At 48.8% G+C, this 20,787-nt stretch overlaps 1 protein-coding gene across 1 annotated transcript; it reads left to right on the top strand.

The window, feature by feature from the left end:
- Window positions 1-10,190: 10,190 nt before the first annotated feature.
- Window positions 10,191-18,585, top strand: GALM (galactose mutarotase; the record flags this gene model as incomplete). The annotated part of the gene is made up of 7 exons (XM_080615362.1): window positions 10,191-10,386; window positions 10,914-11,068; window positions 13,577-13,783; window positions 15,299-15,380; window positions 17,746-17,887; window positions 18,184-18,358; window positions 18,508-18,585. 7 exons carry the CDS (start codon window positions 10,191-10,193, stop codon window positions 18,583-18,585), a joined length of 1,035 nt encoding a protein of 344 aa, XP_080471488.1.
- Between the last annotated feature and the right edge of the window lie 2,202 nt (window positions 18,586-20,787).

The raw sequence follows: 20,787 nt of genomic DNA, 5'->3' as shown, positions 1-20,787 counted from the left end.
ATACACGCACAGTTTACGAGCAATGACACTGCTTGTTCTCTCCTCAGACCAATGTGATAATAGGCCAGTCACTTAACACCAGCCGCTTACGATCACTGTTTTTAACTCGTTTTCTTACACTTTAGCTGACAACCTCAGAATTCATTTTCACAACTGAGTGCAAAATAAAATTGCATTTTCTGTGGAATCAGGCCTCAAGTATTTCAAATTGTCCCTTGAAAAGCATTCAGAATACATCTGGCCAAAACCTGCTTACATATCAGTCCTCTATCTCTGCAGCAGACTGCAGCACCTGCTCACCTTACACAGCAGTGACGCACTTCCCATGATAGTGAAAAACACTCAGGAGAAATCAAGTCATTCTGTTACCAGCAGAAGAGCTGAGGAGCTGCTCTGAGCATGGTCTGGGCTCCTTGTGCAAGTGGGATGGAAGCAGAGACTGAGCACTAGCTTGCTACTGGGGCACCGGCTGTCCACTGCACCAACTGAAGCTGAGATCCCATCAACAGATGAACCAATGGCTGTAAAAGTAAAGTCCGTATCACAATGAGTTGGGCACGATGAGATGAAATCAGCCTACAACTGATCTTGGAATTTTCCGTTCTCTTGGCATTTTCCATTCTGTATGTTTCCATTATGTATGCAGTTTCTGACTTCACATGCGTAATTCTTTTTCTTTGTAATCTACTTTCCCTCTGTTGAAAGGATAAAAAGGCAACCTGACAGTCATACTGTGGTATGCTTCAGACCTGAGTACAGCAAAGATACACCAGCAGACAAGAGCCACTGCACTCGTTTGCACTAGTGCAGGCCAGCAGAGATAAAAGCCCCAGTGTCACACACAGCTCTTACCCAGGTATGGGGCCCCTGGGGGATTAAGGGTGGTGGTGTATGGGTTTTTTAACTTTATTGCTTGTTTGGTTGCCAGCATTCCTTCTTGGATGGTCAGTGTAACACATCTGTCTAGTCAGTTCTTCCTTTTCTTTGGGTCAGATCACCTTTCTCTGCATAAATACTAGACACTATTTGTTCTTCAAGACACTGTCATGGCACTTTCACATCCCCATACAGGGCTGGTTTTGCTGCTTCTGAGCTGTAGTATAAAATAACTGCAGTTCTGAAATTTCTTCCTTTTGCTAGTGGACTGCTGATCTGTTGGCCAGTTCAGAAGAGGTGGACAACTGCAGTGCCACTCATATAGATGTGCCACAGAGAGGTGCTTTTTGTATCAAAACAGACATTCCATACCTGCTCTTGGCAGCAGAGGTAGCTGATCTCGACAGGGTTTTGGTGTGGGTGAAATGAGTGGTAGAGCCATGGCTGCCTTGCTGTGCTAGAAAATTACCTTTGCCCTTGCCTAAAGCCAGTTTTGCAGCTTCTACACACATCCCTGGTCCCATTAAACCAGACTTCACAGCCTACCTGCAGTCCATTTGCATGCACATCAGCTGTGCCCTGTGCATAGCGAAGTGCACTGAAATAAGTATGCAGCTATGCATACTATGCAGCTTCCTTGTCCTGCCTGGCTCAGGAAATGTGGGCACAGAATCATGAGCGGTCAGCAGGACTTTAGGGTGCCATAGTGTGTGCAGAGAGAAAAGAAGGCTGACCGACATGGCCTGCCAGGGTAAGAGGCCTTGCCTGTCAATATGTTGTCCTGAGGGCTGCTCACACAAAACAGTCCTGGCAGCTTCTGCTGAGGAGGCAGACAGCTTTCCTGTCCCATGAACAAAAAGCATGCCCTTAGCCAGCTCTGACCCTTGCTTACAACATGAGCTGCCATCTGTGGGCACAGTTGCCCAGACACGAGGACTGTCTTCCCTCTCTTAAAATAGTTGCTTAATTTTAAAGACAGATTTTGGGAGCATTTGTGTGTTGCATCCCACAAGGAGGAACAGGTCACGGCTTTGGATTTATATTAGGCAGCAGTTTCTAAAAATGAGCAGTGATCAATTTGTGAAGCAGGTGTTGTTTCCCAGAATCACCATTTGTAAGCACCTGTGAAGAAGAGCTACCAGAAAGGATATGCATTACTAAAATAGAAGTTTAATTGATGTTCTGTGGTTTGTGTCTTGCTTTTCGGTGGTGAAAACTTAACTGGAGCATAAGGCTCTGTGTCTAACTCCTTTCCTACAAATTATTGTGTTTAATTTCTAATCTTAATCTCCTTCGTCTCTTTCCATCCAGAATGGAGCAGCACCACTGGACTACTTTGCTCGCTGCAACAGGAATGCAAATTGGTGGTAGCTTTTGAACTGATTAGTAAGCAAGAATGCCTACAGAGTGAGACTGGGTGCAGTGCAGAGGTTTTCTCCATCTCCATGCTGGCTGGAGATGCTACTTCCCCAGAGGATGTACCAACATCTGATAGATCTCTTTGCTTGGGCTCCCATAGTGGTTTAATGTACATTGTACAGCACAAACACTTTCTAAGCTCAAAGCAGCTCTGCTTCCTAATTTTGGGTGACATGGTTTAGTGTGAGGTGTCCCTGCCCATGGCAGGGGGGTTGGAACTTGATGATCTTAAGGTCCTTCCTAACCCTAACTATTCTATGATTCTATGATTCTAATGTCCTTGTGCTGTATGTGGTATGTGAGGATTAGTTTTCTTGATTATTGTTAAAATGTTGTCTCTGCTTATTTTGCCTATTACAAAGAATGTTGTGCTGGCTAAAGCCAAACAAAATGTTTTGTACCATTTCACCTAGTTAGATGCAATAGCCTTGAAGTAAATCCTTTGTGATTTCCCTATATGCTATGTATTATATAGCATAACTTCTGCCACCTTCCAAGGCTCCCTGAGCAGGGCACTAGCACAAGGATTTTGACTGCAAAGGGGGTGAGTTCCCACGTATTGCTTCAGTTGCTTTCACAAGGCGTAAGAAGGAAAACAAAATCATAAATACCATTTTCACTTTGCCTTAACTGACAGCATCTAAACCTGTGTCAATTAAATGGCTGCTGCTGGCAGCCGAAGATGACAACGCTGTGGTGAGGGTGGAGGAATCAGGCTCAGTGAATGTGTGCTGCTGCCTGTATGCAATGAGCTTTCTCTTAGGCAATTGCAATACAATTCATCACCTGAGCTACTCCACGGCTACTCCTCGATACACTTTGTTGGCTGACACACTTCATCTTTTCAGACTCCACAGGAGCATTCAGGCATCAGCCAGCTAAGCCAGACATTTAGACAGGTTACCTACCATACATTATAGAAGCACAGACTCATAGAATGGTTTGGGTTGGAAAGGACCTTAAGATCATTGAGTTTCAACCCCCTGCCATAGGCAAGGACACCTTCCACTAGACCAGGTCACTTTTAATGATATGTGTAAGCAAACTTTCAAGACTGTCTTTTCATCTTTGATGTCTGTGCTGAAGGATAGCTGCTGCTGAGAAGAAATCATAATTATACCAGCAGGAATACTTATCAGCACAAACTAGTTCTCCAGTAGAGGAAGTTTTTTACATAGTTGCAGCATTTGCTTTTAATATCACAAAGCTTCCTGAAGTACAAGCTCTGAGTCATTGGCTGCTCATTACAAATGTCAAATATCAAATAATTAATAACAAAATCTACTTCCAAATTAACCCAAAGAAAGAATCTACTGGTCCAGAAATACTCTTATTAATCATTCTTTAGAGCAGTACTTCCCACCCTGGAAACCAAAAGTAATGAATTAGCGCTGTCCTGCTCCCTCCAAATTAAAGCTTAAAAATTAGAAGTAATATTTTTTGATACTTGGGTCATGGTTTTTATTAAGATTTTAAGTCCCCATGACAGCTGCAGATTTTGTGTTTAAGGGAAGCCAAGATTCTCCCACACCTGACCCTTTTGGGTAAAGAAACAGATATTGTTACACTGCTAAAACCGCAGGTGTTGGTGAATGCAGGTGGTACGTTTCAAAGACAGAAATAATCTATAGAACCAGATAATACATTGGATTGATTATGAAATTTTATCTTCATATGCCTTTTGATTTACTTTTCTGTTTCTTAAAGCTTCTTGCCCAAGAAATACTTTTCCCCCCTTGCATTTAGGATTTTGCATCTTAAATATTGTTTCTGCTGGAGTGTTTCGGTGCCAGTCTCGAGATTTCGGTACGTCACAATCCACTAGGCTAAAAACGCAGCCAAATTTTCTGATGCAATAGCAGAAAATTCAGCCCAAGAGCTTTATAAAAAGGCCAGAGGAAATTCACAGATTAAAAAATTGAAACACCACAGCAAGTTTAATGCAGAACAGACACTTGGAATGTTCTCAGAGCTGAAGCCTTCACAGACTGTTGTGAATTGAAAACTTGAGCCCCGCCATGCCAGCGTGCACAGGCTCTCCCTGCCTCCCTGGGGCTCTGGGACATACATGCAAGCACAGGGTTGCATGTATGTTGCAGGTCTTGGCCATCAGAGCAGTGCTGAACTGCTGTTCACTGCAAAATCAGCATCAGCCTTGGCTTTCCATCCCTTCATAAAACAGTCACCTGGCTGTAGTTGCACTGGTGCTATAAGATACAAGCCTCATACAAAAACATGCCAAAGGGCACTTCATCCAGCACTGCTTGGGGATAAAGGAGATGCTGATATAAATCCCTGCTAGGCTGCTTTAACTCTGTCAGTAAAGCAGTATACTTCAGCAGCAAAGCTGTGTAGCCACAAAATCAGTGTGTATGCTATGTCTAAATTCGGGGAGGGAGATCTGCACATCTACATGTGTGAAGTCAGTTCTTATCACCTGCTGGCTGCAAACCAAGCACGCACACACACACCACCCAAAGGCCCAGTTTTGCCCTGTGGTTTCCCCAGACACCTTCTCTCCCTGCATCTTTGTAACTCAAACAGGAACTGTCTGTGTTCACAGCCTTTAGCAGATGATGCAGTTCTTTTATCTCCCTTTGGCATCTCCCTGCCGATTGCCAGTGCAGCATCAGTGTACACATATGAGAGCGAATGTTCAAGGACAGCACTGTGAGGCAAAAATCTTTCCCTATTTGTTGTCCCTCTCCCTGCATCCCAGCTCCTCTCGCCTCCTTCTCTGAGCCCTTTTTTATATCCTCCTCCCTTTTTGCTGACCTCTGTCTGTAAAACCAAACTCATACTTGTTGCTGGTGCTGGGACCCTATGTAGGTAAACCCTTATGAGTCATGAATCTGAGCTGCAGTGTCCTTGCAGTGGCTTCTTGATGCAGGAGGGTAAAACGGATCTGTTCATTTCTTGTGCCACTCGCCCCTGCTTCTCTTCTGCTTCCTTGGCAGCTACCAGCCCATGTGGCTACAAGCTGCAAAGAAGTCCCTGGCTCAAAGCAACTTACAGACCTTCTCATTCGGTACCTCCTTCATGCAGAGCCATGAGTGCAGGGCTTGTCCTACTGCTGGGAAATGCTTCTGCACAGTGCCCTTTCAAGCAGAAGTCCTGCAGCCCACAGAACTGCAATTTGAAACGTCACTCAGGAATGTTCTGTGCCTACAGATGGAGGGGAGAGCTGGTGTCTGCCTGCAATGCTGCTCTCTCTGCAGTGAGACCCCTTACCCTCTCCAGAGCTGCAGTTACTTCACCAGTGCCATCACCAGTGCAATTTGTCAATTTGTGTCATTTGTGCTCCTTGTCACGTCCCTGCTTGGCTTGCTCAGGCACTTTTGAAACTCCGGTGAGCCCCCCCGCATTGCTTCCTATGGCCCTCAGCTCTGAAAATCAGTCTCAGCATGACCCTCAGTCCCTTTCTTAACAGCTTTCAGTAACAGAAATGGAAACCAAATTCGCATCGTCACCCCGTCAGAACCCTCAGCCACAAGGCTTTCCAGCCATTTCACATGCTGCTTTTAGTTTTGAAGCTTCAGACCCATGTCATATCCTCTGCAAAAGCCAAATTCAAAATTACCCACACGACTGTAGAAAGGAAAGTCTGTGTCTCAGTGTACATGATAGACCCCAGCCCCCTCCAAAGCAAAATGGAAGCGTCTCTGGTTCAAGGCAGCCTACACAGCAGTGAGCTGCAGGAGCTGTAAGCTATTATTTTAGCTCCCAAGGAAAGTAATTACTATAGCAACCAACACATCCGAATGGCTCTTTGGCTGCTACTGAGACACAAACAACTTGCACACAAAGGCACATCTGAAACGTGCTGCGTAAAGTGTTCTCGGGTAGCTGTGTTCTTTTGAAGAGCTATTATAAATGGGCAAAACTGGCTCCCGATAAATGACTGCATGATCCTAAAATAACCTAATCAATGGTTTGGTATATTTGCCCCTGAAGAGATGAAGAAAACCAGTGTGGGCTCCATTTTAAGCCTGAGTGCTGGGAAGTACCCAGCAGAGCTGAAGATATATTCAATAAACAGACAGTGAAATGGTGGGGGAATGTCTCCCCTCTTGTTCTGTGTTCTGATGCAGACTTCCTGCAGGCTTCAGCACCAGCTCATCCCCTCGGGCTTACATGAAGTTTGTTGGGAAAAGGGGATTTAATCATAGCTTTATAATGCTGGAGGGTGTAACAAGTGACGTTTGCAGCAAACAGACCCATCTCCAGCTGCAGCGCTGGCTACGTTACAGGTGCTATCAGTGAATAAGGAAGCGGCTTGGGCAACAGCAAACTGTAATCATTGGCCACCTCTTAAGTATTGCAGCATTTCCAGTGTCACCTTCAAATCAAAGTGCAGCTTGATTGCTTTTGGGCTCTGCATGCAAAGCTGCACCACAACCAGCTTAGGTTCCCCAGAACAAGAGATGTGGTCCAAGCAAAATGGCTCAGGACTGCTGTCCAAAGACTCCCCACAGGGCAGATACAGACATGTCACCTATCTCCAGGACAGTGAGTGGCATTAACATCACACTCCTCTGTTACACAACAGAGGAAACTCTGCTGAAAAAGGGGGCTGTCAATCTGGGTAACTCAGAACAGAGCTGGATCCTGTCAGTGAGCACAACACATCTCTTCACAAACCTGAATTGCCTTTTAAGCTCTTTTTTTCATCAGTTCAGACCTGAAGTCATGCTGCAGGTCCCAAGTAAGCTGAAAATCACAACTGGGCTGAAAATGAAGACAAAATTAAGGAAGGAAATGTAATTGATGTAATTTATTACACATGTGCCTTACGACCAACACAAAGGGATCTTGTGATAGCAGGTACTGCACAACAGAGAGTCCTGGTTGACTGTACCTTTTTAAGCAAAGTCACTTTATTTTGGATTAAAGAAAAACATCTGGGGGGAAGGAAAGTACAAAAATAAGGTCACTGTAAGAAAAGAGCACGAGGATGTGTAAAACCTGATGCTCATTTCTGCCTTGTGGAATGGCAGCTGCCCTGCAGGCACCTGGAGTTTCCAAACTGCTGATCTCAGGGAAATGATTTCTCCTCTGTAATTTTTCTCATAACAAGTTTATTTTCTGACTGTAGTTGACAGTGCATTAAATGACTTCCTCTCAAAAAATAAAAACCAAGCCAAAAACAAAACCCCCATGAAAACAAACCTGTTCTGTTCTTTTTCACACTGTGCCTTTTTATTAGGTTTTGCTACTAAACAGAAATCTCTTGCGTGGTTTAGATGGGCAGGAGCCAGGCTTCTGGGCAGCACACAAGCTGCCTTCACCCCATGCCTTTGCTATACCTGCAAGGTCACTGGCTGTGACAGAGAGGATGAATGCTTGTTCTTCACAAGCATTTTGGGATGCAAAAGGCTGCTGCAGTACCTTTTCACTGCAAGTGAGAAGGTGAGAAGGAGGTGAGGTGTGGAGAAGAGAGCTGGTGCTGCTTGTGCAGAGTCACAAGGCAGAGAAGTGAAACCAAAGAGATGAGCCCCAAGCTCTTCTGAACACTCATCAGTGGAAGTGCCCTGCTGCTAGTGTCAGGCATGTTCAGGCCTGGTGCTGTGGTTTTCTTCTGGGAAGAAAGAAGAGAACAATGCAAGGAGCTTGTATTTGACCCTCACTGTAAGCAAACCTCAGCGCCACAGTGAATAAGGCCTGAAGCAAACTCTTATAAACAGGAATGAATAAAAATAAATCCAGTGTAGTGAGATGCTGAACATGACTCACTTGTATCCTGCCTCGTCCCATTGTCTGCATCCCCCAGTTGCCAGGGGCAGACGGGTAGGACACATGCAAAGGTGAACTATGAGAAATCCTCTGTACAATGAAGCAGGGCTCCTGGCATATCTTGCTCCAATCCTGAATCTGACATTGCTCCCTTGTCCTTACTGCTTTGTGCAAGATTCAGTCTGTGCAAGCTGGTTACTTTCTGCTTTATCTATCAGCTTGAAAACTGTGTGGATGGTTCATGAACAGATTTTTCTGTGGTATTGCTTCTGCACCTGCACAGCCTTAGATGTCACTGGGGCTTGAGTGATCTTGCATCTGTGAAGGTATATGGGAAATGAAAGAGTGTGCTTGACTATTTTATCAAACAAAGAGTTCTGGATCTTCTCTAGTGTGGATCAGAGAAATGAATACAAATAGCAGCTGCTGTCATGTTAAAAACCAGCACCTTAATGAAAACCTGTCTTTGCAAAGCAGAAATGCTCCCTGTGTCTGGAGAAGCACATTGAGAGAGAGGCGCTGAGGGAGCCGAGGAGTGAGATTCTGTGGAGGCTTTGCACGTGAAAACACTTCACTAACCAGTTATAAATGTGGCTCTTGTCTTCCTTTCCACCTGCCTTCCTCGCTCCAAACAAAAGTTGTGCCGTTTCAAACAGGAGGTGGGATTGATGAGCAGTAAAATACACATATACTTGCAGCGCTGGTTTCAGATAGAGATCACTGGTTGTGAAGGCGCAGAAGGAAACACAGGAGCAGCTCTTTGTGTTACACTGCAAACATGAGGCCATCGTTAGCGAAGAAGTGCAGGTTTCAAAACCACCTCTGCTCAGCCCTATGGTTGTTCCTGAGTCACCTTGGGATCCGTAGTTTTCCCTCTAAAGGCGATTGCTGTGTTTGAAATGAATATTTGGCAACCACTGGTTGATTTATTGGGGGGGTTTTGGTGGCAGTTCTTGTAATTATTGGTTCTTCAAACAAATTCTGAAAAGGGGCCTCAGAAATACATGACAATATCAAACTGTAGTGAGGTTCTTTCACCTCGCACTTGAACCTTGCCAAGAGATGTCAGAAACATGCACACACATTGCTTAAATGTCGGTAGGGTTTTCCCTTTGACTGAGATTACCTGAAAAGACAGACAGGAAAGGCTGGTGTTTCAAAACATGATGATGAGTTTTTGATGGAGTCCGGGTCAGGACCATGTGCATGTGAATTTGCGAATAACACCTGGCCAGCCAGAAGGCTCAGGAGAGACCCTGTAACTATTCTAATACCTAAACAGGGCCTACAGGAAACCTGGAGAGGGGCTTTGGACAAGGGCCTGTAGGGACAGGACAAGGAGGAATGGCTTTAACCTGGCAGAGGGGAGATTGAGATGAGGTCTTAGGAAGAAGTTGTTCCCTGTGAGGGTGGTGAGGCCCTGGCACAGGGTGCCCAGAGAAGCTGTGGCTGCCCCATCCCTGGCAGTGTTCAAGGCCAGGCTGGACACAGGGGCTTGGAGCAACTTGCTCTAGTGGAAGGTGTCCCTGATGTGGCAAGGGGTTGGAACTGGATTAACTTTAAGGTCCCTCCCAACCCAAACCATTCTGTGACTCTCTGAGTGCTATGCAATGCCCTGAGCCCAATTTACAGCTCCATCAGCAGGCACTAGACCCTCTTGTGGAGGGGCTCAGGGAGGGTATAGTGGGATAAAGCGCCGTTTTGTCATGTCATACTTCACAAGGGCCCTGAAGGCTGTAGCACTGTAATGAAACTGGGGAAGCAGCACTGGTGGCTGCAATGCTCTGCCCTCTGAACGCCCTGACCATGCAGGCTGGAAGCCGCGCTGCCTCCACCGGCAGCACAAGCCGGAGCACGTACACCTTTTCCGACCCCCTTCCCTCTCTCCTCTGCCTCCTCCAGCTGCCCGGACTCAGAGGGCTGACGGCAGCTCCCCGCACTGCACCGCATCCCTCCATAGCCCCACCACATCCCCTCGCCGAGCCGGGGCGCTGGGAGCAGCCGATGCGCGGCCAAACTCCTCCCCGCGCCATGTGATGTTTATGACCGCTCGTTAGATCCGTGTTCGCTCCGCTCCCGGCCCCCATCGCTTCCTCCCGATCTCCCGTCCTGCAGGACCGCGGCTGCCGGTGGTGGTGCTGGGGGGGAAGGTTTGCGGAGCGATGACAGAAGTGACAAGGGAGGTGTTTGGGCAGATGCCCCAGGAGGAAGGAGGAGGAGAGGTGGAAAAATTCACCTTAAGGTCGGGCAGCGTGAAGGTGGAGATCCTGTCCTTAGGGTGCATAATCGCGGCTCTGGAGACGAGGGGCAGGGATGGGGTGTTTTCGGATGTTGTCCTGGGCTTTGACTCTCTGGAAGGTGGGTCTGAACCTGTCTCTTTAAAAAGAAATAATCAAAAAATCAGGCAATTTAACCAGTGCTTCCTGGTTTATTGCCATAGTGCAGGAGCTGCTCCTAAGGGGCCCCTCCAAATCGTGGGATAAATACAACTTCTGCTGCCTGGGCTGGGAGGTGGATGGGGAATGGGGACATTGGTGGCTCCAGGTCTCTGTCATGCTTTGACTGGCAGTCAGAGGCCTTTTCTGCATATCTGCAAAGAATACAAGATCTCATCAGGCTGTTTTAATAAAAAAAATCATAGAATTATATGATCACAGAATGGTTTGGGTTGGAAGGGACCTTAAAGGTCCTCCAGTTCCAGCCCCCTGTCATGGGCAGGGACACCTTCCACTAGGCCAGGTTGCTCAAAATGTGCCTGAGCTGTGTGTCCTGTGAAGCACCGGGTCTGCAGTCACCTATTTAGTACCAGGGGGAAGCAGAGACACCTCTCAGGGGGCCACCCATCCTGTCCCATTCCCCTGTTTAACCACGCGCTTTCTGGGCAGGTTACACGAGGAAGCATCCCTTCTTCGGTGCCGTCGTGGGGCGCGTTGCCAACAGGATTGCGAAGGGGAGGTTCACGGTGGCCGGGAAGGACTATCAGCTCTTCCTCAACAATGGGCCCAACAGCCTGCACGGCGGAGCCAGGGGATTTGACAAGGTGAAAACCAGGCTGGTTGGTCGCAGTGTCCTCCAGCATGCAGCCTGCGGGGCTGTGGTGAGAGGGTACCGGTGTCTTCACTCCCCACCCTGCGGGGTTTTCTGGTGGTTGTTGGGTTGAATCAGCTCCCAGAAAGTGCTGTAAGTGCAGGACTGGGGAAGTGAGAACCTGTGAGCGCTGGGCTGGCTTGTCTTTGGTGGGTGGCTTAGCAGGGATCACTTCTGTCATCCTTGGCTGCCATGCAGAGGGTTCCTGTGCTTCCTCTGTGTTACTGCAGCCCTTGAGGCCTTGTGAGGTCAGTTTTGATGGGGGTGTCCTGCGATGAGGTGCTGCTCCCACAGAACTGGGGTTGGGACATGGTGGTGAGGACCCAGTCTTGTGTGTGATTTCAAGCTGTTACCTGACATTGCTGTGTCCCCTCGCCAGCCCTTCCCTGTGACTTCCAGAGATAAAATAGCCTTTCCCTGGCCTCAGGGCACTCAGTCCTTCCCATCTTTTCCCAAGAGCTGCTGCTGAATTCCAGATACCACCCATGTGCTACAAGTGGTAAGAGCAGTGGAGCATCTCCTCTCTTGAAAGCCTTGCTGATTACCCTTGCTGACTGCATATACAGGCTCAGAAGTCTCTGCTTGCCTGAAGCCCTGGGCTTTGTTGGATCAAATGCATTTGTAACCAGAGAGCACACCTTTCCCCAGAGGCACACATGTGAATGTGCTGGTGGAGCTGCTTCCCTGGGTTAATGTTTTGTTTGTGAAAGGACACCCAGGGGCAAAAGTCCAAGTGTCTGATAAAAAACCTCACCTTTGGGCAGCACAGCGGGAATTGGCATCAGATCAGGATCAAGTGCTCCTCAGCAGCCTTAGGATGAAGGGAGTGATTTGGCTCTTGTACCCCCAAAGAGGACAACTTGGTTCAAAGTTTCTTTATACACCCTGACTGCACTGAGCTGGAGCTGGAACCATGCACTCCTTTGCACCCAAGGCTTCCGGGCTGCCTTCTGCAGAGGGGACATGGTCTCTTCCCCTACCTCTTCCCCTTGCTGAAGACATGCCAGCTTGATGTGGACAAGGCAGCAACACCTCCCAGTAAGAGCTTTGAGTCCTCTGTCCCATGGGTCATGCTCAGGCCCCTGCTCAAGACCCCCTCCAGCCAGGTAATGGTCAGCCCTAACAAACACAAGACACGCTGGCACTTGGCTGTGACTGTCTTGGCCAGCTCATTGCTCAGTGTTTTTTCCTTGTCTTGCAGACCTCGGTGCTGTGGTCAGTGTGTGGTCAGATCACAAGGAAGTTTGCAGACACACTTAAATGGTGGCAATATCTGACCGCACTGCTGGGAGGCTGGGGAGCCTTAGAAAATAACACTCTTAGCTTTAACAGACAGTGCTATCTGTGTGCTTGCTGGCCTTTAATAGCTTTTGCTTCAAAGAACTTAAATAGAAACTCATACATAAAACCACAGTGTCCCACAGCAGTGGGAGCTGCAGTGGAAGCACTCGGTGCAGGAGGACGTGCTCTGCAGCCTGCTCATCACAGTTTTTGAGCAACCTGGCAGGGGTTGGAACTGGATGAGCTTTAAGGTCCTTCCCAACCCAAGCCATTCTGTGATTCTATTTGGCACCCTCAGTTCCTGTGTTTGGTGAAAATGCTGGCTTTTGACAAGTGCTCTGAGTTTGTGATGTCTGCCTAGGTCAGAAAAGGGGTCACCTCTAAAGCATTATGTGGCCCCTGCCCCTGTCCTCTTTGATAATGACTGTTCCTTAGGTAGATGCAAAGCTCCAGAGACTGAAAACCTCACTTCTTGTCACACATCTGTCCTGCAAGGGACTGAGACATCTGCCTAGCATCGGATCCATGGCCAGGGTCAGACAGGCTGTCTGGGCAGCTAAGTTTGCATCGTGCTGGCTTGCTTCACTCACCAGCAGGTTTGGCTCCAAGCAGAGCCTTGGTCTCTGGCAGGGGCAAGAAATGGAGAGGTCTCAGTTCTCTGGATCAGCACTGACATGGATGTACCTGGCAATACATTTGGTATCATTTAACCCAACCCAGGAGCTCTCTGTGTGTATTTTGTCCTAGAAGCAGCACTGAGTGAGCTGAGGGAAGGGCGGCAGCTTGTTGGGTGATGTTGCACACTGAGATATCCATCGGAGGGGGAACAAGTCCAACTGCAGGGCAAAAATCAAACACATGGACCCTCTGAAGCATGGAGTAACACAGGCTGGGACAGATACCCATCACAGCAAACTGCCCTGGTTGGTTGGCTGCCCATTGGAAAGCTTGCTCCCTGCTGCTGGCACTGCCTGACCAAGGGCAGGCTGGTGCTTGTGTTTCCTCTCGCTTCCTTTTTTCTTTTTCAACCAGGGGATATTGGGTTTTAGTCCTTCACTGGGAGACTGTTTGGGTTTGTTGGGGTTTTTCCCCTCTTAGGGGTAAGAGCAGGAAAGATGATTGAAAAAGCTATGTTTCAGTGCATTATTCCTTGAGCACCTTTGTGCCTGGGTCCTTGCAGGTTCTCTGGAGCCCCCAGGTCCTCCCAAATGGTGTCTGCTTCTTCCGGCTCAGCCCCGATGGAGAGGAAGGCTACCCTGGTGACCTACAAGTCTGGGTGACCTACACGCTCAATGGTGAGGAGCTGGCCATCAACTATCGAGCCCAGACCAGCAAGACAACACCCATCAACCTGACAAACCATGCCTACTTCAACCTGGCAGGGCAGGTAAGCGTGGGGAGCTGAGCACCATGGGGGGACACTGTGCAGAGGAAGAAAGCCTGGGGACCCATGGGATGATCCATGGGCTTCCCATGCGGTGCTGAAACCAATATGCTGTGGGGACTCAGCATGCTTCCTGAGACACGTAAGTGAGGGTTGTCTCTATGCATCATGGGTTGGGACAGAACCGGATCACATAGACCTCAACTGAGGACACATTATCCCAGAGCACTGTGAACAGAGACATGAATATTAACTCTCCTTTTGTGAGTGACTGGGGAGTTTCAGTCTCTCCTGGTCCCTCAGGAAGGTAGCAGAAGACGTGCAGAACTGGCATGCCCTAGTGATGGACTGGCATTTCTTAGCTGCCTTATGTTGGCACTTCTGAGACAACATACTGAACCCTTGTGTGGATGGTGCTGATGAGATCAGTGCCTGTAGTGCTGGCCAGAGTCAGTGCAGTACAGAAATACTGAGGTCAAAATGGGGAGGAGAAGCATCGTGGAAAGAGGATGTGAGGCAGCCAAGGTGGGGAAGTAGCAGGGTGCAGAGAGCTGCCATATACCACAGTCCTGCCAAGTAGACAAGCACTGTATTGCAGCTGCATTTGAGTCTCACCCTTTTTATAAGTGTGCTTGGAGGAAAAGGATCTGGGGAATTCAATATTGCTGGGCAGAGCAATAGGATGGGATAGTGCACACTTGGATGTGAACAAAGACCCTTAGAAGGGTTAGTGAGAGACATCCCAGTCCCTCCATGCAGAAGGTCTGCTGGGGCTTCTGCTCTAACAATCCATCCCTGTCAGTGTGCAAGGCCAGGTTGGATGGGGTCTTGAGCAACCTGGTCCAGTGGGAGTTGTCCCCATGGAAGGAGATTTGAACTAGATGACCTTAAGGTACTTTCCAACCCAAACCATTCTATGATTCTGTAATGGCTGTTTAGCTGTTAACTTACCCTCTGTTTGTCCTCTCAGTGGTACAGTAATATCCTATAGCATGCAGCTCGGGTGAACAGGAGACCTTTGGCCATGAAATTGCTGCTCAGATTAGACAGTGACATGCAGGCTCAGCTTAGATCCTGCTCCCAGCCCAGCAGGCTCCCTGCCAGCATCCCTAAGGCTGCAGGAGGGGAAGAGGAGCACAGCCAGCCCCTGCCTTGCTGCAGGAGATGAGCCGGGAGGATGGGTTGCACTTCCCTGTGCTTGCTTCCTTCCCCGTGCTTGCTTCCTTCCCCTTTTGCCCAATGCTGTGTGCTCAGCAACCAGCATGTTTTGGCTAGTCTGATAGTCTCACAGAATTTACAGCTCCTAGGTCCCATGGACCCCTAGGATTTACAGGTTTTGCCTGTGCTGGTACCTTTTTCCTGTACCCAGAGTGAAGGTGGGATGACAGCCAGGAGGTACCCCAGGCACTACAAGGTCAGTTGTACCTCTGTGGGCAGTCACATCTGGGCTGTGCTTAAAGCTGCTGGAACGGTGGAAGGGCTGCAGCAGGAATCCCAATGTATGCCATCCTCCTGCAGGGCTCACGGGATATCTACGACCATGAGATCTCTATTGAAGCAGATTCCTACCTGCCTGTGGACAACACCAAGATCCCCACTGGTGGGTGGTGAGACATGCACTGCACATGGTGGAGGTGGTTTTACACATGAGTGCGTGTGGGTGTTAAGGAACAGCACTACCCAGCAAGGGGAAACACAACAGGGGACCCCAGGCACAGCAGGGCCCTCACCCGTGGGTGAGGACTCCAGCACTGAGCTCTAGAGCTGCTGGGGTCTCTGGTGCTCAGGAGCCCAGCATCATCCTTCCCTGCAAGAGCTGAGCCATCAGTCCCGTCACTGGGACAGAAGAGCTGGCACTGCTGGCTGGGAGGCTGAAAACACAAACCCAACACTTTTCTTTCCTGCCTTTAATATTCTACATGACTAAAAGAGGAAAGCCAGTTAAGGAAAACAGTAGGTTTCTCCCCATAAAGGCCAGGTTGGATGGGGCTTTGAGCAACCTGGTCTAGTGGAAGGTGTCCCTGCCCGTGGCAGGGGGTTAGAACTCAATGAGGTCCCTTCCAACCCAAACCATTCTGTGATTCTGTGACTCTATAAATGATCAAGCTGCTAAGTTAAATAATCTGCACAAGCTGGGACAAGGAACATGTTCCTTGTACCTGCAGGAGATCCAGCACTGAGCACATGCACTTAGCAATGGCCCCCCACTCAACAAGGGGGCACCTTGCTTTGGGTGACTTGACTGCAACCCTCCCAAAAAACAGCTTTTCATTTAGTGTGAAGGCTGAGTTGCAGTAAGAGTTGATCTAATTGCAAAATGATTCTTGATACCAGGTTATATTGGCTTTAAAAGTGAAAAGCACAAAGGGCAGAGAAGCTGGGTGGAGGGCAGGATGTGTGCCCCAGTGCTGCATGAGCCCCTGGGCAGCTTCTGGTAAGCGTGGGCTCTGCTGGAAATGGCAGGGCTTGTTTCCCTGATGTTCTCGCAGGGCTGCTTTGATGAGTGCACCTTCTGGCTTCAGGAGGGAGAGCAAGAGAGGCTTTAAAAAGGCAAAAGAAAGCTTTTAGCTCAGGTGTCCGGTAAAACCAGCGCTACATCTGTGTTCATGCTGTGTGTGCATGCATCGGCTTGCATCTGCAGGAGGGGGTCTCCCAGCCCCAGTGCCTTTTGCTCAGCTTGGTGTGCCAAGCCCGGGCTCAAGTTGGGGAAGAGCTGAAGGCTGTACCAAACCTACTGCCCTGCTTCTCCCTGCTGGTTTCAGCATGGAGCTGTTTCGCTGGTTTCAGCATGGAGCTCTTTCACAGCTTCACTTCAGCTTTTTGCAGTTCCTTCTTGGTGTTTTCGGTAGATGTAGCTGTTGAAGCTGATAAAACTGTGTGTAGTCTTAGCCCTGGGGTTAGACAAGGTTTAAAGAGAGCCCCCCACGTGCAGTGGCTGCTGTCTTTTATCTAAGTGCATAAATCAAAGTGGTTTAATTTTGTTTTTTCAAGGCGTTTTTGTGCCCCACAGCTGAATTCAGTGAATGTGCTCCTTTTAGATAGGATCAGAAGCCACAGAGATGTCCTGTTTCTCAAGGTTTGCAGAGCAGAACTGGTGCAGAGCTGCAGCAGAGCTGGGTGCTTTACTGCAGCGAGCAAGAGCACAGCACAGCACATGGGACCAGCAGCGGGGCTGGGATGCCCCAGCTCTGCCATTCCCAACACCTTTGGAAAGCTCTGCCTTTAGAGGGGGATAGCAAAATATGATTTTAGGGTGAAAATTCCCTTCCCTACCCCTCCCCTGCCTCTCTCACAAGGGTTTGGGATGGCTGGTTTGCACTGTTTAGTATGTCTTAGAGTCGTTCTCACTCCAAGAGCTTTATCACAGGATGCTGTGTCCCCACATCAGGCCTTAAAAAAAGACTTGAGAGAAAATGCTGGTTTTATTGTCTTAAGCTTTTTTTTTCCCCAAAAACAATGCCCTGAAGCAGAAGGGGGCTGGTCCCAGTATATAGCACATATTCGCCATTCTGGCAGGTGGGACACCTCTGTGGCCATCTCACAAATGTTTGTTCAGAGATTCGTGAGGATTCATTCATTTAAAGACAGACAGTATATGTATATATCTATCTTATGCATATATAAATATTAATAGCTAATAAGTTTTGGGTTTGTAATAATTAACTTACATAGTTACACATACAAGCTCCCCCTCGTGTTTTCTGTCTCCTTGGCTTTGCTTTATCCCAGCTAAGCACAGCAGTGTCCCCAGGGGCTGCTGGTAGGACAAGATGGTGATGCCCCAGCCTGAGTCACAGCGGCCACAAGGCAACCTTGCTCAAAAACAGGCACCTCAATGACACAAGGATCACAAACAGGTTAAACCCTCAGCTCACCAAAGGAAGGGATCTCAGCCCTGCACAGAGGGCAGCACTGTGGGTGTTTGCTGGCATGTGACAGATGACACTGCTATTCTCCTCGTGCAGGGGAGGTGGCTGCTGTGCAGGGCACTGGCTTTGATCTTCGGCAGCCTGTGGAGCTGGGGAAGCACTTGCAGAAGTTTGGCCTGGATGGCTTTGACCACAACTTCTGCCTGCAGCAGGAGCAGGCTCGACACCTTGCGGCCAGGTAGGCTTGGGACCCCAGAAGCAATTTTCCATCCCTGGCTGTTCAGCCAGCTCCTTGGCATCCTCTACTGGCATAGAATCATGGAATAGTTTGGGCTGGAAGGGACCTTCTAAGGTCATCTAGTTCCAGCCCCCTGCAACGAGCAGGGACATCTCCAACTAGATCAGGTTGCCAGGAGCCACATCAGCCTGGCCTTGAATGTCTCCAGGGATGGGGCATCCACCACCTCTCTGGGCAGCCTGTGCCAGTGTTTCACCATTCTCATTGTAAAAGATTCCTTCGTGGCATCTCCCCAGGGCTCGCCACCCACCCACCGGCAGGGCTATGGAGGTTCATACCACTCAGCCTGGCATCCAGTTTTACACCGGGAACAACCTGGATGGCTCCCTGAAAGGCAAAGGTGCTGTTGTATACCCCAAGCATTCGGCTTTCTGCCTGGAAACCCAGAACTGGCCTGATGCTGTCAACAAGGTGAACCTCCCCCCACCCCTGGAGCTGCTTGGGTCCTGTGGCAGGGAACTGTACCACCACAACCACCCATGTCTATATATGAACCTCAGGACCCTTTCTGGTCCCTGCGATGCACTCACAATCACTGACATGCTGCTGTCCCTCCCCAGCCCCACTTTCCCAACACTCTACTCCACCCTGGTGAGGAGTACAACCATACTACGTGGCTTGTGTTCAACACTGCATAGGGGGATGCTGACTCCTACCACCGAGAGGGGTAAGTGTGTCTAACAGATCAGCCAGAAATCCTGCCAGGTGCTGAATGGTGCTTTCAAAGCACCCTGGGTGATGCATCCCATTTGGGAACTTTCTTCGTCCTCTGTGGTTTTCACCCATGGTTTCTGCTGGCTTTAACTCCTGTCACCACCCCTGCCATTATCTGGTCTGTGCAAAGAGCTCTCACCCTCTGTCCAGCCTCACCCTGGGCATTAGGCTTTATTTTGCAGTAAAAATGCACTGAAAGCACCTTGTTTAGGACATGGTATGTCACAGCTCAAACTACAGCAGGACAGTATCTATCTGGTAATGCACATGCAGCATGTGAGAAGGCCGATAAAGTTGTGGTTGTTCCTTACATCAGCTATTCCCACTAAAGAGCTCTCAGCTGTGTTGGCTGCTGCTCTCTCTCTGTCACTGACCTGCACCATAGCTTGGTGTCAGATCATCCCTGCCCTTCCCATGACAGGCAATAGGGCAGCTCTCATGGCTGGACCAATCAGGTCTGACAGCAGCATTGTAATGGCACAGTTACGCAGTGGTTGTAGAGAATAGCTTTGCAGAGGATAGTGTGCTGGGATTATCCCAGCTGGCTGCCCTGGCTCCTCTGGTTTAACTCTTATTTTAAAGCCCAAGAGCATCTATCTGCACTATGCCTTGGCTGCTGAAGTGCAGCAGGTGCATTCATCTATAGTTCTGAATATTCAACAGCTGAAAGAAAACCATCATCTTAATGTTGTGTTTCCACATGAACTATGCATCATCCCCTAAACCCTGTAACAGGGGCCTGTCTGATTAAAACCTCCATGTTTCTGATGTTCATTACAGTAGTTCTGCCACCCTGACCCCCAAAACAAGCACCCTGCTATTCTGACGCACACAGTGGTCACACATTATGTGGCTACAGTTCACACCACCTAAGGGCTGGTGTCATTTGGAGGACAGAGCCCTTATGGTCCAAGTCCAGGAAATGCTAAGTTCAGGTTGTAAACCAGGGGGAGAAGCACCACCACCCCTGTGGGAGTGGGTTTACCTCATGCCCATGCCCCTTGCCTACCACCCCAGGCAGGCTGCACAGGGTGCACATACCCCACCCAGAGGTGCAGGGCCTGTGGTCACAGCAGCAGCCATCACACAAACACATCCCTTTCCAGGCATCTTTTCCAAGAGCATGCAAACACTGCACGCACATTTTTTAGTGAACTACCAAACTCAGGAGACAACTGGAGCTGCGCAGCCTGCTCCAAAGATAAGGACTGGAGCTGCAGGAGGCACCACAGCTGTACAGATTTGGTACTGCTCTCTCTGTACCTCACAGATGCTGGCTGTCCTTCAGCAGGCACAGCTCTGCCTCCTTGCTCAGGTCTTCACCACTAATCCTAGGTTTAAAGGAACCTCAGACCCCTGCAGCCTCCTCTGCTCCATCTTCCACAGTGCTTCTGGGTACTGAAAAACAGGTACCAGTATAGCTGTCACATCAGTCTGCAGGTTTATTGTGGAGTAGGCATGCCTTAAGAGTACAGAAAAGAAAAAAGCTCATCAAATTCCAGAGCACTGGCATACATATGCCTCTCACCCAGTACACTATGAACTGGGTAGGCAATGCACAACCAGGAAATATTCCAAACACAAGACACAGACTTTCGGAATTTCTGCTACATCACTACAGTGTCACTGCCCGCCCCCCCCCCCCCCCCCCCCATTGTGGTGACGGTGGAATTAAAATGGATACTGCCAGAATATCAATCATTGCTCCCAGCAGATGAAACACTTATCTCCATCGCTGAGCATCACAGGACTGTCTAGGCAGACACCAAGCACCCAACAGTTAGGACCAGGCATAAAGGCCAGACAATGCTGCAGCATGACAGTATGCTCAGAACTGGACTATTAACTCATACACTGAAAAAGCTCCATAAAGTCACTATTAACAGGAAAACTGGGTTTTCAAAATCAGGGGTTACCCATGGTGTGACCAAAGTTAATCTTGTTGGGGTTTTTTTCTGCTGTGCTTTACACATTGGAAGCAAACTGCCATGGGACTTTGTAAGAAACTGAAATAAGCCTCGCTTTCCGTTTCAGTGCCTGTTTGCTGCTGAAACCAGACTTTATTTCTGCTAGATGTGTTTGCTTTTTTCCCCTCCAGCTATCAGCTTGTTTGTTCAGTCTAACAT

The sequence above is a fragment of the Psittacula echo genome, assembly GCF_963264785.1.
Source record: "Psittacula echo genome assembly, chromosome: 4".
Classification (NCBI taxonomy): Eukaryota; Metazoa; Chordata; class Aves; order Psittaciformes; family Psittacidae; genus Psittacula; species Psittacula echo.
This window is presented reverse-complemented; position numbering and strand designations above follow the sequence as displayed.